Source organism: Chaetodon auriga, chromosome 2 (genome assembly GCF_051107435.1).
Source record: "Chaetodon auriga isolate fChaAug3 chromosome 2, fChaAug3.hap1, whole genome shotgun sequence".
Taxonomy (NCBI): domain Eukaryota; kingdom Metazoa; phylum Chordata; class Actinopteri; order Chaetodontiformes; family Chaetodontidae; genus Chaetodon; species Chaetodon auriga.
In genome coordinates, this window is record NC_135075.1 from 3,744,928 (window position 1) to 3,766,828 (window position 21,901).

At 40.4% G+C, this 21,901-nt stretch overlaps 1 protein-coding gene across 1 annotated transcript in view; it reads left to right on the forward strand.

Annotated features, from left to right (window-relative positions):
* LOC143332710 (copine-9-like) overlaps nt 1-21,901 on the forward strand; it is a 159,908-nt gene that overhangs the window by 59,948 nt on the left and 78,059 nt on the right. Inside the window, exon 7 of the mRNA XM_076750460.1 lies at nt 467-543. Within this exon, the coding sequence (XP_076606575.1) occupies nt 467-543 (77 nt within the window). The remainder of the gene's footprint in view (nt 1-466; nt 544-21,901) is intronic.

Genomic DNA, 21,901 nt, shown 5'->3' on the forward strand with positions numbered 1-21,901 from the left:
CGTACATGAAACACATGAGGTGAGACTGGAGCGATGTCACATTAATACAGAAACAGAACCATTTTTTCCACATGGTTTTCCATCATTTGAGGTTTGACTGGAGCTCATCTCGTCATAGGTGTCTAATGGCACCAAACTGGAAAAATAGCTCCACCAACTGTTTATCTCAATGTGCATAAAAATAAAAGTGGATAGAAATGCACATCAATTTATATTTTATTGTGTGTATTTTCTGGAAATGGTAAATTCTCTTAAAGCTCATCAAATGTGTATAATGAGAATGGAAATGTTAACTTGCACTTTTCATTCAACGATCATGTGAGACTCCACTGTAGCAAACATTAAAAATGTGTAAAATATCAGCTCCAATGTTTTTCAGTAGCAGAAATGATGCACTGGTGAATTGCATGAGTACAGTTGGACTGTATTGTGCAGTATTAACTGTGCACTGGTGCCCTCTGTGAAGGATTTCCTGGGTCAGATGTTCTGTACGCTGGGGGAGATCATCGGCTCCACTGGCAGCAGGCTGGAGAGAACACTCTCGTAAGTACAGCATACACACATGAGCAAATATCAGCGAAGCAGGAGCGACAGGGAATTTTGTGCTAGTTTAAGTAACTAATCACATAATTTGTATTAACATTCCTGAAGTTTTGTACTAAATATATACTGTGGAATCCATGTAGTGGAACAAAAAATGTTGATGGGATGAAATTGAAACTTGAATCCAGAATGGACATAAGGGGGCAACAGTTAAAAGCAATACACACTCCTGGTACGGTCACATCACATCATTCACTTCAGCTGAAACCTGTGCAACTGACAAATTCAAGCACTCGTGGAAAAACAATACATAGACTACATCGGTCAGCCGTTTGTAGTAAACATTCATATGCACTTGCGTGTAAGCTGTGGCGAGCATGCAATTATGCAGAGAGACAATACATTGCCACACACATGCCTGCAACCTTATTTTGTTTTCTGTTGTTTGTTGTTGTTGTCACACCTGAAATAGAATAATTTTACTTGTGAAGAGACTTCGTCTCATTTGTTGTTCTCGTGTTCCTTCGCTCTGGATCCCTACATCTATCACGACTGCCTTCTGCTGTTGTTTCTCTATTACCACAATGTCTGATTGGTTAGCCACCACCATCTTGTCAGTCTGAATCTGGTAGTTCATCCCCCTTGGTTGTGATCATCTTCCCTCTCACTGATACCATCCGCCCACGTTTATCTAGTCTGAATGACATCCCGATGTCGATGCTGTTGATCCTGGAGGTGAGCATCAGGGAGTCAATGTCTCGCTCATTCCTGGGCTTCTTGATGAAGGCCCTTAGTGTCCTGTTGATGTTGTACAATTCCAAGCATTCCAGGATCCATGTGTGTGGCACCAAGGCACTGAGTCAAATGCTTTCTTGTAGTCAATCCAGGTGATGCACATGTTGGTTTGCCTGGTCTGCAGTCTTGGATGACTGCTCTATCGACCAGTAGTTGGTGCTTAGGTTATTGGTCAGTAGTTGGATGGGATTGTACCCTTCTGGGTGTCCTTCATAATCAGGACGGTCTGCACCTGGGTAAACCACTCTGGGTGGGTCCCATCCATCAATAGTTGGTTCATTTGCACTGGCAGGTGTTCATGGAGTGTAGTTAGCTTCTTTAGCCAGGCGGTGTGGATCATGTCCAGACCTGTTGCTGTCCAGCTCTGGCTTCTGCTCCTCTAATGTATCTCTTCAGGCGAGTAGCCAGAGCTGTGAGTCTTTGCTTGGCAGTCTCTAGTGCCTCTGGCAAGGACAGTTGGTGGCACTTCCTGGGAATCCCTTTCTTCCCCACAGCTTTCTGGAGCTCTGAGAGTTGACTACCTCCTCTCTGTGTTGCCTTGATCTTGGCCTCTAGCCTCCTCTCTCTCTCTTTCTCTTTCTCTCTCTCTCTCTCTCTCTCTCTCTCTCTCTCTCTCTCTCTCTCTCTATATATATATATATATATATATATAGACTGAGCAGCTGACTGATATTGCCATCCACAGAGCCCTGCCACTGGCGAGGCTAAAAAGTTACTACTCATTCTAATTTGATTTTCTTGTTCAACAAACATTGACAATGCCACCTTTAATCAGTAATGCCTGATAGTATATGACTGCTCATTAAGTACCAAATTGTCAATATAATAAAGTGTACACTGTGGCCGTTTTAATGGATGAAAAACTTAACAAACTGGTGTATAAATACAAACATTAGTCATATCTTGAGTCATGATTTGCAATAATTGCACTCCAATGAGAGGAAACTTTTAATCTTGGAATCTCAACTCATGTGCACACCCATCTTTGTCTTTCTCAATTGACCTTAGACAGACTGCCCAATGTGAACAGAAATACTGAAATGAATAGGTTCTTTTCTTCAGGATTCTAAAGTTGATGTAACAGGTTGTGTATCTTGATGCAGTAGATCAGGATTTCATCTGCAGCTTTCAGAGATGTCATACCGATGACAGATTTAATTTCTTCACCGAGGTTGTTAGCTCAGCTTGTCCATGGTTATCTGTCAGTCTGTTAGTGCTGAGAGTGAAATACTAATTTGGGAGTGAGTATGGAGGTCATTATGAACATTGATGTGACTGCTTACTGGAGGGGTCATACTGTATTTATTGTATCTGTACCTTGACCTTATCACCTCGTCTTACAGTCAGAAGTCAGGAGGCTCTGGAGTGCAGGCTGACTGGTGAAATGTACAGGCACCCAGCCCCTTCAGATATCATTAAGGTGTCCTTGTGCAAGGCATTTACCCTTCAACTGGAGCTCCTCATTGGCCAACACTTCAAAGCTGTGGCTGTACTGGGAAGCTCCCAAGTGTAAATGTGGCCTACATACTGGAGTACATACATTATGAATCATCCAAGAGCTGTTAAAGGTTAAAAATGACACCCTGTCACTCAAGGTATTTTGTTTTGCTACAATACCCAGTGTTACTATATAAATACAAGAAATGTGATCCAATTCTGATGAAATTCTGAACATCTGTCTTTGATTGATTTGTCATCATCACCCTGGCTGTGACAGCAGGTAGTACAAAGTGGCAGCTTCTCTTCCTTGGAGAGAGCAGAGACGCAAGCAGTGTGTTTGCCTGAGGCTGACAACGTGGACCAAGATGAGGCTACTATTTCGCCAAGCTTATTGTTTATGTGATTTCACAGCCTGTGGTGCTTCCACATGTTCTATCTACCCTATAATTAGACGGTCATCATGATGGGCTGAGCAGCCACATGTGTGTGCGTCCCAAGTATGATGATGTTGTTTTTGAGGTGTTGTTTCATAGAAGAGAGGTAGAAGGTGAAGAGAGGTTCTCTTTTAACAGACGTTGTTGTTTTTAGTAGAGATGTGGACCAAAGTGGAATTAAATCTCCTGTTAAACTGCATCTGTCCAGAACATTAGTGTAATTGTTTGTTAAAAACCTACTGCTAAAATGAAGACATAAACCAGCTCAACAGCGAAAGGAAAACCCCACTTCAGAGTCAAAATGCACAGTTAATGATCAGCCACCTATAAATCATACTTCCGATCTGAGACCTTCCTCTGTTTTTCACAACTGTCATTTATCTTTGTTGAAGCCCATAGGAGCATTTCCTAATTCAGACAGCCTGTCAATGAGAGGAAGAGGCTCTGATGCCCTTGGATGCCAGTGCTGGACTCTAGTAACTGGTGTGTATGTGTGGGGGGAGGATTGTTGGCTGGGTCCCATCAAGTGAAGCTATATGAGGGACGTGGGCTGTGTTGCTAAGAGGCAAAGTTTGTTAAGGAGCAGAAAGGGTGATTGATTACAGGAAGCTGCAACCTGGACAGAAGTCACATTCACTTGATTAACAGCCAGATATATAAACCTCAGAAAATGCTTTATGGACAGAGAAATGCAGAGGTTATATTAGTTCAACGACAGTGAAATAGACAAGAAAATATGACAGTGATATGGCATAGTATGTTTTGGTTGTTCAGCAGGACACAAAAGTAGGACAGACAGAGATGAGATGATTGATATTATTTTGTGTGTGCAATTCAGAGATAAGTCCAGGGTGTGTTGAAACTAGTACAGCACAAACACAGGACGCAGGTGCAAACTGTTATTGTCATTTTGTTTAAAGGTGAAAACAGCCCTTTACAACTCAGAGCTGTTATATTTAGGGGGTACTTCAGTGATTTTATAACATATGTGGCATATGTACAATTTAATTCAATTTACTCTTGATAAAGAGCACCACTCAGCCTCTCAGAAGAAGAGGAGGTTTCTTCGTGTCTGAGAAAGCTAAATACTTAAACTTAAATAATTTCCACTGACACTTGAGACAATAAAAGTAAGACACTCACTATTAAACTTCTTGCTGCAAGTTTTTTTTTACCCTCAAGTCTGAAAAAATCATTAGTGTTTGCCTAAAAAACTGGGTGTCCATTATTAACGCACCCAACAACATAGTTCTGCCTACAGTGATCACGAGAGTTATGTCTCATGAGATAAAGATCTTGTATCTTATTTCTTTAAACACAAGGAAAAACATGACTTTGTATTTGTATTGGATACATTTCTTGACCAGAGACAACTAGATCTGAAAAGTCCTGTCCTCATAATCAGTTGGTACATTTGAACACCGTTGTCACTCTACATGATGAGAACCTTTGGTCTAAGATATATTTGTGGCTGGCTTGCTGCAAAGTAGCTAAAAATGTGTGCTTGCCAGGTGAGCATGTTCTCGACCGACAGTGTCTCTGTACTGGGCACACAGAGATGAAATTGACATCGATGAGCAGTGACTGTGAAACTGACAATGCATATTTCAAAACTTGTGGATCATAATAGTGAAACATCTTGATTATGTAGACATTTTTAGGGCAGCTGTGGCTCAGGAGGTAGAGCGGTCGTCCACTCAGAAGGTCGGTGGTTTGATCCCTGGCCTCAGCAGTCTACATGTCAAAGTATCCTTGGGCAAGATACTGAACTACAAATTGCTCTCGATGCTGTGCCGTCGGTGTGTGAGTGTGTGTGAATGGATAATGAGCCTAATGAGCAGGTGGCTTAGCCGCTGTTGGAATGTGTGAATGGATGAATGCAAACTTGTGTTGTAAAAGCACTCTGAGTGGTCCTTAGACTAGAAAAGTGCTGTACAAATAGCTTTGATTTGTCTTTACATATGATCTCAATGACCCTGTTTACATGTGGTATTAACATGCATTTTAGGTGATCCAATCACAAGAGCACAGCTGAGAAACACTGTTGTGTCCAGCTGAGCACTTGTGTTCAGATTTTGTTACTGCCTATGTCACTTCTGCTTGACGGGCAAACGGACCTGCGCACAGTTATTACGCACTGCCAGGTTTGTTTCACACTGGCTAACAACTAGCTAAGAAAACAAAACTGTTTCAAGATCTCATGTACATGTAAGGGCTATTCCAACTTGCAGATGAGCACAGGACAAGACGATAAAGGAACTTGTTCTCCACATACAGAAGTGCTCGTCTCCATTATTTTTAAGCGTTCGTGCTCTATAACCAAAACAACCAACACATCCTGAGTTGAAGTATGTTCCTGTTCCGTCCTTGTTGGGGATGCATCAGGACGCAAGAGTGTTAACACTACAAATGATATGTGATCACATGCGTCTCAAACCACCTTGGCAAGTGGTTTGAGTGACCAGATCACAATGTGTCTTGATGGTTGTTGACACTTGTATTTAGCGCTGTCCACCTGTGATCCGATCACCGGGGACACGTGTTAATGATAGAGCACACTGACAGCCTCCTCAGCGTCAGCGTGTTTGCTGACAGTTAAAACACACGGGAATGAAACCTGGCATGTGATGTATTGCAAAAGTTTTAAGTTTAAAACATAGATGCACACACCTGAAAACATACACACAGACATGGAAATTATATTGATCCTATTTTAATGGCAAAGGGGTTTCCAAGGCAACTGAGAGCATGAAGTGTACTTTGTGCTCTGTACTGCTGAAAAATCCAGCTGGGTGAGCTGTTTCCTCCATGCTGCTCTATTCTCCTGTGCTTAAGATGACATCAGAGCCACGGTGAGGATCTATTTTGAGATGTTGGGTGGGGAGAGGAAGAGAGCCCTGTGGCATTTAGCGCGTGGAGGACAGGATTACGAGGGAAACCCACCTCGGCACAGAGTCACGACGCACACCATTCCATTTAGGCAGCTTCAGCGCTCGCAGGCTGAAATATGGGTCTGTAATAGCAATCACCCACCTGCTGACCTAAACTGAACCGCCTCCTGCGCTTTGGTAATGTACTCCACAACCAAGTTGTGCATAAAGTAGTGGGGCTGCTGTGACACTTGCCACGTGACCAAGACTCACAGGAAAAAAGGCGTATGAAAGGTGCTCTAAGTAAGTGAGATATTTAGGATTTCCAAACACGAACAGACCATAATGCAATATATCTGCCTTGGGTTCACATAGCTATTGATGAACACCAATTATTGATAAATCACTTGAATTTTTAGAGATTTTTGGGCCCTTCTCTGTTTTGTAAAAACAAACAAAAAAAACAGTCCCAGTGTGCTGTCTAGTGTAATCTATGGACAGCAGGGACATGGACACAGTAGCAAAGACACTGTGAAGACATTTTCATGCACAGCAGCAAGCACAGAGGAAAAGTAATTAAAATATGGAGGAGTGATTGGTGAGGCGTGTGATGTGGAATCGCTCTGCAAATCATGTAAGATGACTGAATGTGCAGATCATAGTGAGATATTGGATCAGTGAGGCTCATTGTTGTCAGGTTTTAGACCTGTTAAAATACTAATATTTTAACAGGTCTAAAACCTGACAGTATTTTACAGTACAGTGCAGACAGTAAACAAAATCATTGTGACACTGACAGCTTAAAAAAATTTTCCCCATAATACATAAAAATAAAAATGAGGAGATTCCAACAGGTTGATGATTACAAATCTCTTTAAAGCCTCTGACTTCAAAACGTAGACATTTCTCTATAATATTAAAAGAGTACTGATTTAACAATGCACTCCTACAACAGTGTCAGACTCATAGTGGACAGTTTTTTAAAAAACATCTGAAATCGATGCCACAGAGCCAGACATGTCATCTTTTTTATTCCACGATTTTTCTTCAGGGATTTTCTTTTTTTTTTTTGGCCTTTGGCAAGGTTTTTAAAAAGTGAGTGTACTGAGATGGTATTTTTAAAACCAGTTTTCATGTGAACATTTTTATATATGATTTTGAATTATGTTCAAATAATTCTATCTATCTATCTATCTATCTAAAATCCACAACTTTAATTTCGCTGTTGCTATTTTTACTTTACCGTCCGCCGACATTAAAAGATGTCTCAGAGAGCTAGGACTTGCAGTGATTGAATGGTCTCCATAGCAACCAACATCATTGGGTCCACCAGTGGAGTAGGTGTCTGTGAATGTGGAAATGGGGCACTTATGGCCATCTATGCTATATATCTATATCTATATATCTATATATCTATATCTACACACACACACACACACACACACACACACACACACACATATATATATGTATATATGTGTGTGTGTGAATGAAATACTCAGGATGGCACATGTATATATTCATGCAATGATATTTTTCTCTTCATTATTTCTCTGACTGCCTATGACCTACGTAGATATGTCACTCTTTTTCCTCCTTAAATTACGTCTTTTCTCCCTCTCTTTTTAATGACACCACACATCACTGGGGCATTGCTACTCCTCAACAATTTCTTCTACACTGCCTCACATATTATAAATTCAAATTGGTTTGAATGTGGTGAAGAGACAGCCAAGCCTGTCCCCGTGGTGTGTATTTACAGTGCAGTGAGGCTGAAGTCTCTGCTCTCAGATGTGATGGAGGGAATAGTGGAATGGGGTGATAGTAGGTCTTCAGCCGTAATTGATTTGCTCTTTGTCCACCTGAGCTGTGGGGTCTGGCTCTGCAGATATCTGTTGACACACGGCCCCTCGTTTCATTCCACTTTCCTCTTCAAATGCAGCTTCTGAAAAAGTTGTGCCATTAATATCAGCAAAACCAAACACTTCACACAATATATTGATCTGAGTTTTGACAAAAGAATGTTCAGAGGCAGTGCACACATGAGCTGGCACAGTTTGTTAACTTTCGTGCTTAATGAGGGCTTTGCCTCTCAGATGTAAATCTCTTTCTATTGGTAGTTCGCCTGATTAAATATTAAAAAGCCATATGTAGATGGATGTTTGATGTTTTTCCCATCCAGTGTGCCACTAATACAGCAAACTGGCATTAGCCCAGCTCTTTGATCAATCCCTATCACTCCTGCCTGTTAACAGACCCTCACATTGATTTGTCACTTCACTCCATGGCGCCACTGTTTTTGGCCCACCCAGTGTTTAACATCAACTCTGTTCATCTGACAAGAACCTGATGATTCACATCTTTCTGAAAGCCTCAGATTCCAATCCGAAAGTAACATCAAAGCATGTAGTTTTGCCTTTGATATGCTGGATGAGTTTTGACAGAGCAGGAAGTTTGCGTTTTGATCTGAATGTCGTCTGTGCGTCCTTGTGCTGTCTGAGTCGTATTTATTTTAAGGTGTTCGAAGAGGAGGTTGCCATGGAAAGGAGACTTGAATTCCTGTGTGGAAAACTCTGGTGGTGAGGCTGCGGTTGCTGCTAAGCCAGAGTTGTAGAATGTGATGGAGGAACACCACAGTGCCATGGAAGTGAGATGAGCTTTGAATGAAGCCCATGGGGACTCTTGGGAGCAGAGTGTGTGGAAACAGTTTCAGGATGGCAGTGAACCTTGGTAGACCTCCTGAAAGTCAATTTCCAGGTTTCTCTCCTCTGAAGCTTTTCAGTCTGCCAAGGTTTCCTACTGTTCTGTCTGACAAAAGTACAGGTTTAGGGATTAAAACCCCCAGACAGATCTAAAAGTATATCTTCACACTCTGGGCCTCAGGGAAAAGAAATGAACTGTGGGCCCCTAATAAACCCCAAGACGCACACATCCCCGCAGCCCATTTTGCCCGGAAGCCAACCAGTAGCTACTCCTACACTGGAACACCATTTGCCCCAGCTGTAAGAATTCTGACTGTTGTCCGTCTGGAGCAAAGGAGGACGTCAGATGATGTTGTTATGGGGCGACAAAGACCACTGAGGGAGGAAGACAAGGTGGATGGCTGGGTCAACAAAGTGTTGATTTTAATACTGAGACTGCTATCCATTTCCTGTTTTCTTGTCTGTTAATGTCAGGTTATTATTGTCATTATGATGACAGAGGATCCCTAACCTTAACAAAATGCTTATTTTCAGCCAAAACAATGATCACTTGCCCATAACTGAGCTGTTTTTGTGCCTAAACTGAATGATGAGGTCCTGCTGATATCCAGAGTTACTGTATTCCACTACTGCTGGTGGTAACTACACATTGAACTAATACATTTTTCAATTTAAATCAGGTAATTACAGTTATTGGAATTGAACTTATTTGGCTCTTTGCTTACAACTTTTACCATGAGAGCAGACTAATTACGAACAGGAGAGGGACTCCCCAGCCAAGAAAAAATGAGGAGCTTGTACCTGAAAGGGGGGCTACTTCTGTCACAGGGATGTGGTTTACATCTCAAAAGTCTGACCAGAAAATTTACTTTGAAAATGAAGTCAAGGGCTCAAAACAAACTCACACTCAGACGTTGGGTTATTTTGTTGTTTTGTTTTATTTTTACCTTTTTATATTTTCTCTAATCATATTTGATATTTTCTTAAATACTTGATTGAAAATTTGCACAAAAGTTCTAAATAAAATGAGAAAAATAATCAGATATGAGTAAGTACATTTTATGTAGAGTATGTTATTCAAAATGTTTCCATGTGGTCATTTTATATATACTATTAATTCATTGAATTTCTAGAAAATGTGCTTTTTATATGTAACCTCGTTATCTACAAATGACATGACCTGCATCTGGACATGAGATTCTGGTCAAATTGCACATTTCAAGGTAGTTATTTTAAAAGTAATTAAAGTAAGGAAAGAGTTACTCACATCAGTAAATCATTACTGGTGGAAGTAATCAGTAAAATAATTTTTGCTACCTTGTAATAGGTTACCTAGTAACTGTTACTAATCACTATTTTTCAGTAATTAGCACAATACTGGTGTCATCAGAAAACACGTCTATGTGTCATTCTTGAGCAGGACTTCTCAAAGTCTGGACCGAATGGGAAGTCAACCAAGAACCAGCCCACATTGTCAACCGGCAGCTCACAGGTCACATTCGTCCCCCCAAACGTTTCACATCCAGCCCACAGAATATTAATTCTCACAAAATGTGCACATCTAATGTTACTTTCCAGCGGCAGAGGTCCAGTCTGTGCTGAGAGTGATCGTTGATTTTCTTGCCAACCCCTAGTGATGAGCCAAAAAGTCTGAAATTCGTAGCTCATCACTCTACAGAAACGGATACTCATGGACACTCACTAACTTTGTCTATCAGATGCAAGAGGCGTCACTTGGGTTTATTTATTGACTTTTTTGGCCAACTGTTGTGTTGAGTCTCAAACCGAGTAATTCTGTTTTCTTCCTGAGATCTCAAAGACAATTTTTTTTGTTGCGATAAAGGCCCATTTATAAATATTTGAAGTGTTTTGTACTGAGCACCGGCTGCCGCCTTGGCGAAGGTCTGAGAGCATTTTCAGTCAGTTCACACTGATGTAGAAACTATAAAAAAATAACATTCATTTTGTAAGAAAGATATAATATTAAACATTAAAAGCTTAATTATCTATAAAGTTTTTTTTTTAATTATTTCGAAGTCCAGCCCTCACAGTGTCTGCTTGTAAAAACTCCTGCTCTTGCATGTCAGATGCAGTTGAGGACCCCTGCCATAGCTCGTGTTATGAACAGGCTGCAATACGTTTTGAAAAATAATTGTAAAAATATGTCTGAGTCAGAAATAAATATGGACTTAACTGTCTGACCCTCGTCTGCCTCAGTTCCATGTTGGCCCAATCACAAGAGACGTGACGTTGATGAACTGATTAAATGTTGTTTATTGCGGACCTCTGACCTTGAATAAAACTTTCACCCTCATTCATATAAAGTAACACGTGTTCAGCTTCTGAACCCTTCTTTTTCCTGATCTCAACTGTCCCACAATGCCTTGAGAAACTATTCACTAAGCAGAATTCTCCTCACGTTCTACTATCTTCAGTGGGTCTTCATCATTTTGTAACACATTCCTTAACAGCTCCTCAGGGATTCTGGAGGCTTTGTAGCAGTGCATTCACACTGAGCACATATTTGCTCTTATGCTTCCATTATGGAGTAAAATGATGTGAATACTTCCCTATGGCCATTTTGTTTCTCCTCTCCCTCTGTTTTAATAACTCTGAGCCCATCCATAGGTCACTATGCCACCCCGGCCTACCTGTCTATTTCATACATGCATAATTAAATCTCCTCCAAGGCAGAAGATAGAGCCACATTCCCAAAATAAATTAAACCCTGCAAACATCAATTTACAGCAGGAACAAGCTGTCGAGGTGCTTTATTGAGATGTATGAGCTGGAGGGTCTGAGCTAAATCAGTGAGCAAGGTGACAGGGTTCCCCACCCGATCCCCCCAACCTCCAGCTAAAACACAAACTTGGTGTTCTCAACAGTGCTTAAATGAGTTTCCTTGAACAGTAACAACGTGAGAAATAAATAATAAAATTATGGAATTGAATATTTTGTCATTTTCATACTCATTGTTCAGTTTAGAAAGACATTGACTGGCTGAAAAAATGTATCCTTCTGGTCTGCTTCACCCTTTCATGTAGATTGTGGTTAAAACTTTAATGACACAGCCTTGGACTGAAACCATTCAGAAAGTTATTACACTGACTCACTGTGACAGACATTTAAATAACCTCAGAGTACAATAGACTGACTCAAAATGTCTGGGATGTTCATTGCCGACAGGTATTTTTATTAGCTGCTTTGTCCTTGCTATTTTTCACCTCAGCCTCATAGATGTGCAGAGCAGCATCGTGGCAACTCGCTGCCTCTTAAATTCCTGTAATTACGTTCCACATCGCAAGCGCCTCTTAGCCCTAATAAGATTAACGTTCAGATTAAATATGTTGTGGCAGGTTCCTCTATTCCCCTCATTCATATTTCATCTCCCTCCCCCTGAGCGTTTTCTACATCTCATCACTGACCACTAGTTTTAACCCTCTTAATTAAACTGTATATATATGTATATGTACATTTCTCTCTCTCTGGTCTCTCCAATTCTAACAAATCTGAGTTGAAATAACTGCACATTTTGCTTGTGTATGGTAGATGTGGTAATGCTGAATATAACACCGCACAATAAATTGTGTCCCCCAGACACCAAGACATGCAACTGTTTTTAGAACTCATTTTAATTTTGAATGATGTCTTTGCACATGAATAATAAAATACAGGAAGCGAGAGAGAACAGTGAGTACAAGCTGTGGAGGTGATAGGAGGACAACCAACAAGTTTTAAAACCTGAGAAGAAAAGAATACAACTGAGATATAGGTGGAGAACTGACAGATCCCCAGCCCCGCCCATTTCCACTTAGTGCTCCAATCACAGCTGAGCACAACAACCTCCATACTCCTGGAGGAGTACATGCACTGATTTTATAATGAGAACTGGATAATGGACTGCAAGTTGGCCAGCATTCATTTGACTGAAAATTGCTCACATACTCCACAAACGTTTTCTCTCTTCCTGGTTTGCTTCGATTACATACATTGCATATGCACACTGTCTCTGCTCCAAGCCTTTCGGCCCATAGACTTTAAATAGAGATGATGCCACTCACATAAGAACAGCTTTTCTAAGTTCTAAAAAATTCTACATTATTGTATAATGATAATCAGAATGTTTGTTTTGTTATTTTTATTCATTTGTAGGCCTGTCTACAGTTAAAGAGTTGTCTTTTGTAATAAGGAAAATTCATTTTGGGCGGCAGAGAATGTTTAGTTTCATTGGCAGCATGGCTGAGTGCTCTGTATCCAGCTCTCAGTATGTCCATGATAACAAGCCTAAATGCCTCAACAAATTAGCAACATACTGAAAACAAAGATGTGTCTGAGCTACGTGTAGGGCCAAATAGTTACACAATGTACCCTGATCATATGGTGTGTTTATTTCATTGAAACAAAAATGGATTAACTGAAATATGAAGAGACTCTGCAGTAAAACTTAAAGCTAAATCTTGCAAGTTATAATCTTGCAGATTTTCAACACGTTCAAGTTCAAGTACATGAAATTAAGTAAAAGTGACTATCTATCTCTGAATGAGTTAACATAATGGTGATTAAGCCTGTGGCTCACTGATGAGAGAATTGCGATATTTATATATTTCCAGTATTATGAACTGGGTGTTGGTCTTCCCAGAGAAAAAAAAAAAAGCTGAATTAAGTTACTGCTAATGTAACATTTCCTACTGCTGCAGCTTCACATTAAAAGCATTTAACTTGTAAAACATGAGATAAACACAAGACCTCTATTATGAAGTAGTCCCAGGAAATGCAATGTGTTTGTCAGTTAGCTTTACCCTTACCCCATCACTCAAAGACACATCTACAAAACAAGACAACAGTCATTTTCTGCTTTTCTGACAGTGGATCAAAGTGAAAAATTGCAGGGAGTAATGGAGCATGAAGGAGCAGCACAGTGAGCTGTTAGATGAAGAGCTGCAGGCTGCAAACCTCCAACTTCTCAGTGAGGTAAACAACTGCTTTCATTGTGCTCTGCTGTTTGCAGACTCACTCTGTGCATCATAAAATCAGATCACTGTTGCTCACAGAGTGATGGACAAAGGCTAATTTCTGCCTGAATTCTTTATTGATGCAACATTAGTTTATTTTGTTGCCCCCAGAATTATGTGACCTTTGCTGTTACCACAGGTGTCACCAAATCAACCAGGACTGAAAACTTCAAGATTGCCACTTTAAATCAGTGTTCAGATCAAATTTACTGCAGTGTCCCTCAAAATAGTTAAAGGGAGCTGAATTTTTTCACTTTACTCAACTGACTCTAGCTGAGCTACAAGCTGTGAAAGCATATTATGTGACTACGAGCAGATTCAAGCACCGCTGTGGCACCACCCCTCACAGATAAACATAATTGAAACGTGAAGACTTTGATGCTATCAAAATCTATTGCAAAGCAAACTTAAGACAGTTCTCCCAATTATATACTACACAAAAAGTTTACTTCACAAAGTGGCAGCTGTCCAGGCTGAATGCATGGTGATTTTCTGAAATACATGCTCGCATTTAAAAAGAGCCAATCTGCCAATATATCAAGTAGATTGCAGTATCTCTCAGTGGACACGGGAAAGGCTCTGGTCTACTTACATAAATTTAGTCTATAGTCAGACACTGAGACTGTCATTGTCATTTAGATAACATATGTGTACACAGAGACACAGACAAAAACAGTGTTTACAAGTTGGAGGAGACAGTTGAAAACAACTAATGTGCATCTGTAGACAACATTTGTCACGTTCAGAACTTTTCGGTGCTGCTTATTTTTATACCTTATCAATGCTTCTGCTTCTGCCTTTCTCCACTCTGTAACCAGACTTTTGGCATGTTGGATGCTCAGACTTAGATAAACATTGAACATAATTTCCACAGTGGGGTGTTTGATCTCTGTCCAAATAGATAATTAGCTGGAGATGCCATAGCATGCCACCCACCCTCTCCCTGTCACACCCGTGCTGCGAGGAGACGCTGGCAAAGAGAATGGATCCATTTCTACCAGTGGGCCCGTCTCCGGCTGGCATCAGTGACGGAAGGGATCTTGAGGGGTTCTTGAGGGTTTTTGTTTGGAGGCTTTTTGCCTGCTTGGGTTATTTATAGTGGCATTTACCCTGCAGGTGATCAGCATATTTTATTTAAGCTCACTAACTAACTGACTGGGTGGCACTGAAGCTGAATGTTCTCTCTTGTCATTGCTGTATCCTTATATCGCCACTTTGGATGTTATTTGTGTTCTCATTTGTGGCAGTGAAAACTTGGCAACAGCTAAAACCGAGGCATGAGTGGTCATTATGCGAGGCTTGATGGGATATCCCACACTGCTTTCAATCAAGGAGGCACATGGGACAAAAGTTCCTGAGCACAAACCAATCCATTCAGTCATCGATGTCCTTTTAACTAGATGCCAGTTGGCCCACATTTACCGCAAATTAACCATTTACTGTCATTGGTGTTTGTTGGCATACGACATTTATCTTCAGTTGTTAGAACATTTCATTCCAACCATGTCAGTTCACCTGTTTACAGTGAGTATTTGCTAGCTCAAGTAGATAATCTGGCTAACTTGTATCTAGAAAGGTTGTTCCCTGGTTATTTCAGTCATTCCACACATTGCTTGTTAGGCAGTGCATTAGTGATGGATGATAAGATCAGCAGCATAAATATGGATGATCACAAAGTAAAAGTTCTCATTATGCAGAATGGCCCATTTCAGAATAATGTATATTACTGAAGTCTACTTAGTGATGTATTACTACATACATTACTTTAATGTTGCAGCTGATAAAGGTGGAGCTTTTGTTTTACTATATGTATACACTATTGGATAGCTTGTGAATTTCACCCTGGGGATCACCTTATCCATAATATCATACTTTATTTGTTGATTATATTTTGTATTGTATTAATCTGAATCTGCAAAGTAATTTATGTTAGAAATGTAATGGAGTAACCCAGTAAGTAAAATATTTGAAAGTAGTGGAGAAGTAAATAACTGAGTAAGTAATTAAGTAAAGTTTTTTTTATATATAGCACTTTTTAAAAACACTGTTACAAAGTGCTTCACACACACAAAACATACAACAAAGAATAAACAATGAAGTAAAAATACACTACCATCTAAAACACCGCACAATGAGAGACAGACCACACACCATGGATTCAAAAAGGAGTATTGTGCCTTCTGGTTCCTCTTTGCACAGACCTGAGTAATCCTTTCTTTATTTTGTTCCTAAGATGCTTCAGTGACTCTTTTGCTTTTGAAAGACAAAATAATGCAAAAAGATGCCCTTTTGCACTGCAATGCATGCTGTGGTGCAGCAGAATCCCACCAGCGTGAGTGCTGAAGTTTTTATCCTGTTTGAACATTTAAGAATTTCTGCTCACTCCTCTTCCTTCCTTTTTAATAGCCACAAATCCACTATCCACTCTACTAACAGAAAGTCACCGTTTACCTCAAACAGAGAAAGGAAGTATCTTTTCAGTATTCACACATGGCCAGTGTCACATCAACACAGTTCAGGATCATGTTTTTTTTGTTCTTGTTTTTGTTTTTCTTCTATGAACACATAGAAGGTGAATGCAGGGTGGGGTAATCAGAAGTGATCAGAGCCTTATAAGTACTCAACGGGATCTTGTAATTTATTCTGAATTTTACACAAAGCCAGTGGAGGGAAGCAAGAACAGGGATAACTGGGGACAGCTGGCTAGTTCTAGTTAATCAGAGCAGCTTGACTGAGACACATGGAGAGGGAATTACAATAATCGAGGTGGGAGAAAATGAAAGTGTGAATTAATAGTTCAAGATCAGCACAAGACAAAATTAATCTGATTTTTTGTGATATTTCCTGCTGAAAGGACAGGGACTGAACAAACTTAGTAACATGTTGGTCAAAAGTCATATTCTGATCAAAGATGACACCAAGATTCTTAGTGGCAGATTTAATATTTGTGTGAAAGGGAACAATAAACTGATCGACTGCAGAGGAAAAGCTAACAGGACCAATTAGATCTATTGTTTGGTGGCAGCTAAGCAATCATGGAGGTTGATTGAGGCTGTTGGATTTAATAGAGAAATAGATTTGTATGTCATCAGCATAACAATGATATGACACTTTTGAAAGCAGCTGAACAAATGACCAGAGGAAACATGTACAATGAGAAACGGATTAGTCCAAGGACAGCAGGAGAGCTGAGGACGACACAAGATAGTTGATACATTACATTGACATTGCCATTGACATTAAAACATCCATTTTTCAAATAGGAATAAAACCATTTTAAAGTTGTACCAGAAATGTCAACAGTTATACAACCTATCAAATAAAATGGTGTGATCGCTGTGTCAGTCGGAGATTGGTCTGTAATTCTTTAACTGGGCTGGGTCTAGAGAGGGTTATTAAAGGAGTGACCGAGGACTGGAAATTTTATAATAGCCACAGACAGACCCGGATGTGAGAGTAGTTAATAATAGAGCAAGCTGGGACCTAAGACAGGAAAGATGGAATTTAGGAAATTTGTAGGAATTCTATCACATGGACTAGAGGAGGGATGCATGTGAGCTGCACTGTTCATAAGGATCTGCAGGGAGACAGGAGCAAATTCAGACAGTAAAGTATGACGGCTGAACGTGTGGATGGTAAAACAGTCAGTGGAAAACTGGACCTCAGACCATCGATCTTGCCTACAAAAAATCTAAGAAATTTTCACAGTCAATCGAAAATGAGGCTGGAATGAGAGGAGGAGAGGGATTTATAAACTGCTAAACAGTGCTGATCAGGAACATTGGATTGTGTTTATTACTATTGATCAAGCTAGAAAAGTAGGCAGCTCCCACATTTTTAATAGTCTGATTCAGTTTAAGCAATAGCTCCTTCATATGAATGCTGACCTTCAAGATCAGATTTTTCCATCTACACAGCTAGCAAATATAGCTGCAGAATGCTCATGAAAGATGTGAGAATGGATTGTATGTTTCTGGGTTGTTATGGTAGGTAGCATCATTCAGCGAATTCAGAGACGCCCAGAGTAAGAATGAGTCAAGGGTGTGTCCGTGGTTTTGTGTAGGGCCAGTCAAAAGTCAAAACCCCCACCATGGGCAGATGATGCATTTAAATGGTGGGCAGAGGTCCACTAGAGGGGAGCAGTCCTCAGGTTTAAGCCAGGTCTCAGGAAAGAATAGGAAGTCATTTGTAATGGATGTAATTAAATCTTTGAGGATGAAAGATTTTGACACAGACTAAGGCTTTAAAGAGCAAAGAAAACGGGAGTAAGGGTCTTATCTGGATTGGAACGACTATAGCAAATTGTAATCAGATTACCTAACCAGGCAATAACACAGAATGGATATGTGTAGGTAGTGGTTATTAGATCAAGGCGTAATCCTAACAGGAACACTGTATGAGGCCAGGGACATTCAGTCAGGTGGACTCATTTCAATTTGGGGGTAAAAGCATTACAGGAAAGTCAGTTCAATGTTGTCTGATAAGAGGTGCGAACCTTCCTGGGAGAAAGGTTTAAAAAGCTGAGTCTTATTTAAAAAGGCAGCAAAAAGGATATCCCTGTTCCTGCAGTATCCTGAACTTCGTGCCACCAAAATGAGCGGTGGGGACCAGATCTGAAATAATAACTGGCTTTCCGGTGTCCAGCAGAGTGTCTAAGAGGCGCACAGTCTGCTTTGAGGATCTCTGACTTTTGTTTTTGTCATTTATGCTGACGTGGACGACAAAGCAAAGGAAGAGTTGTAGAAAGTAGCAGAAATAAAATTCTCAAGGAAAGCACAAATACTTTGAAACTGTACTTAAGTACAGCACTTGATTTGTTACTTTGCACCATTGTTGTAAATATTCTACGTAATAGTCCCCCTTTACTCCCCCTTTACTTTAAACACAGAAAAACTGTCCGCCACTGCCCAGAAAATATGCTATATTGAATGTAAGTATAGTGAACAACACATACTAATCAATGCACATTGTATGTTATTGACCAAACATTTATGCAAATATACCAGCTGCTGCAGTCTGTCCCGTTTGAAACCATTCAATTAGGTTGGCAGCATGAGAGCAACTACAAGATCTTCATGAACCACGTGACCACATGACATTGAGATCAAAGAGCGTCCCAGCTCTCTTTTTCAACGGTACTGTCTCCACCATGTTCTGGGTATTCCCCACCACTGATGCAAATGCAATACAAACAAATAGCAGTGCTTGTCTAAAAATACTGAGGTCAGTCCACCGCTTTTACCCAGACTGAAAAAAACTGTGATCCCTTGACTTTTCATCCAGCGCTGTCATGAGTTCAAAATTTCACGTTGTCCAATATTTTGGTTTTAACAAAATACCTGCCAAATTCTGACATTTCCATCAGCCTCACTCATTCGCAAAATGTTAGTAAAGATGAACAGTTTTACGTGCTAAACATCAACATGCTAGCATTATCATTGTGAGCAAGTTAGCATGCCAATCTGTGCATTTAGCTGAGGGGGTGTAGTCTTCATCAGAGCCCAGCTGCTCGGTCTCAAAACTCTAACCTTATCAACAAATACATGTCACACATTTTGCAAAGCGACAAATGTAAATGAGCTACTAATTTACTGGCTTGCCAACAACTGAAATTATGTACTATACTGTACTGTAGCATGTATAACAGAACAGTAGGCTACTAGATGATCGTAACAGTACATTTAGTGACTTGAAACACAGCAACGTAACGTTACAAAGTTTGACTTTTTATTGCCAAATAAACAACTGAGTAACAACTTTATAACTTAGGTATAGCCAGCGTCTTATATTTAGCTGTGTTGAGGTGAGTGTATGTTTTGCTCTTACCGGTCCGTGCTCCATGTTGCGTATGCTACTTGGCCGCTTCGTGTCAGCAGAGTATCTTTGGTCACGGCAGCCACGCAGACGCTGCAGGGAGGAGCTTGGAGGCAGGGCATGAGTGCAGCGGAGAGGGAGAGAAAGTGACATGAAACTTGTGTTGGTTCAAATTTTCAGGCTAAGTCTGCTCCCTTCTCAATCTTACCAACTGGAGCTTTAAGTATAGCCTCACAGAGCCACTAGCATGGCTGGATTTATGACTCTTGGGGAGGTGGGGTGATTTCAACATTACCTGTGCTGGTCACTCAGTGCTCGTAGTCATTTCTAGAGCACATACATGTTTGGTGATAGATGGAAACATGCTGATACCAACAGATAGCAACCTTAAAATTAAAGCCATAAAAAGAGGAAGACCCTGTAAAAGCTCAAGCTCTGTTGTAGTGTCAGCTATGCTGGTATTTGCCCTGTTTTTTTTTTTTTTTTTTTTTTTTTTTTTATGTTTGCTTCCATTTTGTCAAATTGGCTTAATTAAAAGTGTGCTGAAGTAACTAATATCACGTCATGTTTCCAGTGTGCCCATTAATGTACAAACATCACTGGATTACTCAGATTCTGAAGAAAACTTAGGAACATGGTAAGGCAAGTTTAGGAGCATCTTTTTCTCATTTCCAAGCAGTCTCAGCAGAAGAGGACCCAGGCCCTCTGTAGACATAAATGGCTCACTCTAAGGTAACGAAAACATAATAATTCTTATTCATTCATTCAATCATTTTCTATACCGACTATCCCTCTCGGGGTTGCGGGGGGACTGGAGCCTATCCCAGCTGTCTTTATCCTGTGGAATGTTCGTGCTGCTTACAGACCACATCTTCTAATTTCTCAATGGTTAAAATGCCATCTGGAATGATAAGTTCAATTAAGGGGCCCATCTACTCTAAACTACAGTGTCTGTCCTCATGATAATGAAGGAAAATGTCAGTCAGTAGAACAATTTGTGGACAGCATACACACACAATACTTGTTAGTAGGATACAGTCATTGTTAGTTTGAGTCTTTTCAGTGTCACAAGACTTATTTTAAATGCTATCTATTGTACATGCAATAGATTGTTGCAGTATCTTACTATCATTTAAAATGTGGGACATTCTCACAATGCCGGTGTCTCAGCTTCTCCCCATTCATCAAACCTAACATTCAGAGATTTTTCCTTGTGTCAGTCACACTGTATTCTGGTCTCAGGCCTGTTTTCTGTGTGGCATGTATGCCAGACTCCCACAGCGCTGTTATGACTACACCTCTTAACAGCTTGTGCGGTTAAGTGGGTGCTATGACTCCCTGTCATGGTGTGTGTGTGTGTGTGTGTGTGTGTGTGTGTGTGTGTGTGTGTGTGTGTGTGTGTGCGCGTGCCTGAGCTCCCAAGTATCCATCCATGGAATCAGTGTGTATCTTGTTCCTGAAATGAAAGGGATGTCTCATCAGAGAAGAAGAAATTAGCAAGAGCAAAGTTTTGAGTAATAAAGGAAGACTATTTGCTGAAGGATCAAAGAAAGTTTCAGAATAGTGGATAAAAATAATTTTTTAAAGAGAAAAAGGAGAGTGCTGGAAGGCCTTCAAGTGTCTACTTTGCCAAGTGAAGTAATATTTCCCTCCCCCCAGGCTCTCTCTCTTGTCTCCTTCTCTCTATACCTACATCAGAACAAAAGATACCTTGCCAAATGGAAAGCCCTTGAATTTGAGCTGTTTTCTCAGATCACACAGACATGGTTAGTGGCTTCATCTCATCTCTCATTTTTGTCTCTGATGTATGTATTCCTCACAGAGGGTAGCTGTAAGGGGCAAAACATCATTACTTGTCAGTGACTATTCATGACTAAGACCATATGCTGACTAGAAATAGCTTGTCACTCCCGACAGGTGGCCGTTAGAATTTTGTGAAAACTTAAAAAGATTGCTTGCAGTTTGCTGGGAGGAGAGTAATCCCATCACCCCTGTCCTTCTGTACAAGCCAGTGTTTGATATTTTTGTAGTATTTGTTCGCTGTGCTTTGAGGATAACATTTTCTGTTCTGAGAGAACTGTGGGTTTCTTGAATTCACATACATGCTCTTGCGATCCATTTGAATGGAAACTATAGAGGATATTTACTAAGCCTGTCACAAAATTCTGCATCACCATTTTTTTCTTAATTAGAGGGGTATTTACAAAGTCTCCAGATGTAAATGAGCTTGGCCACAGTTCACTCGATTTGCATGAAGTGCAACTAAATGAGGTCTGATCCTGGACTGTTTT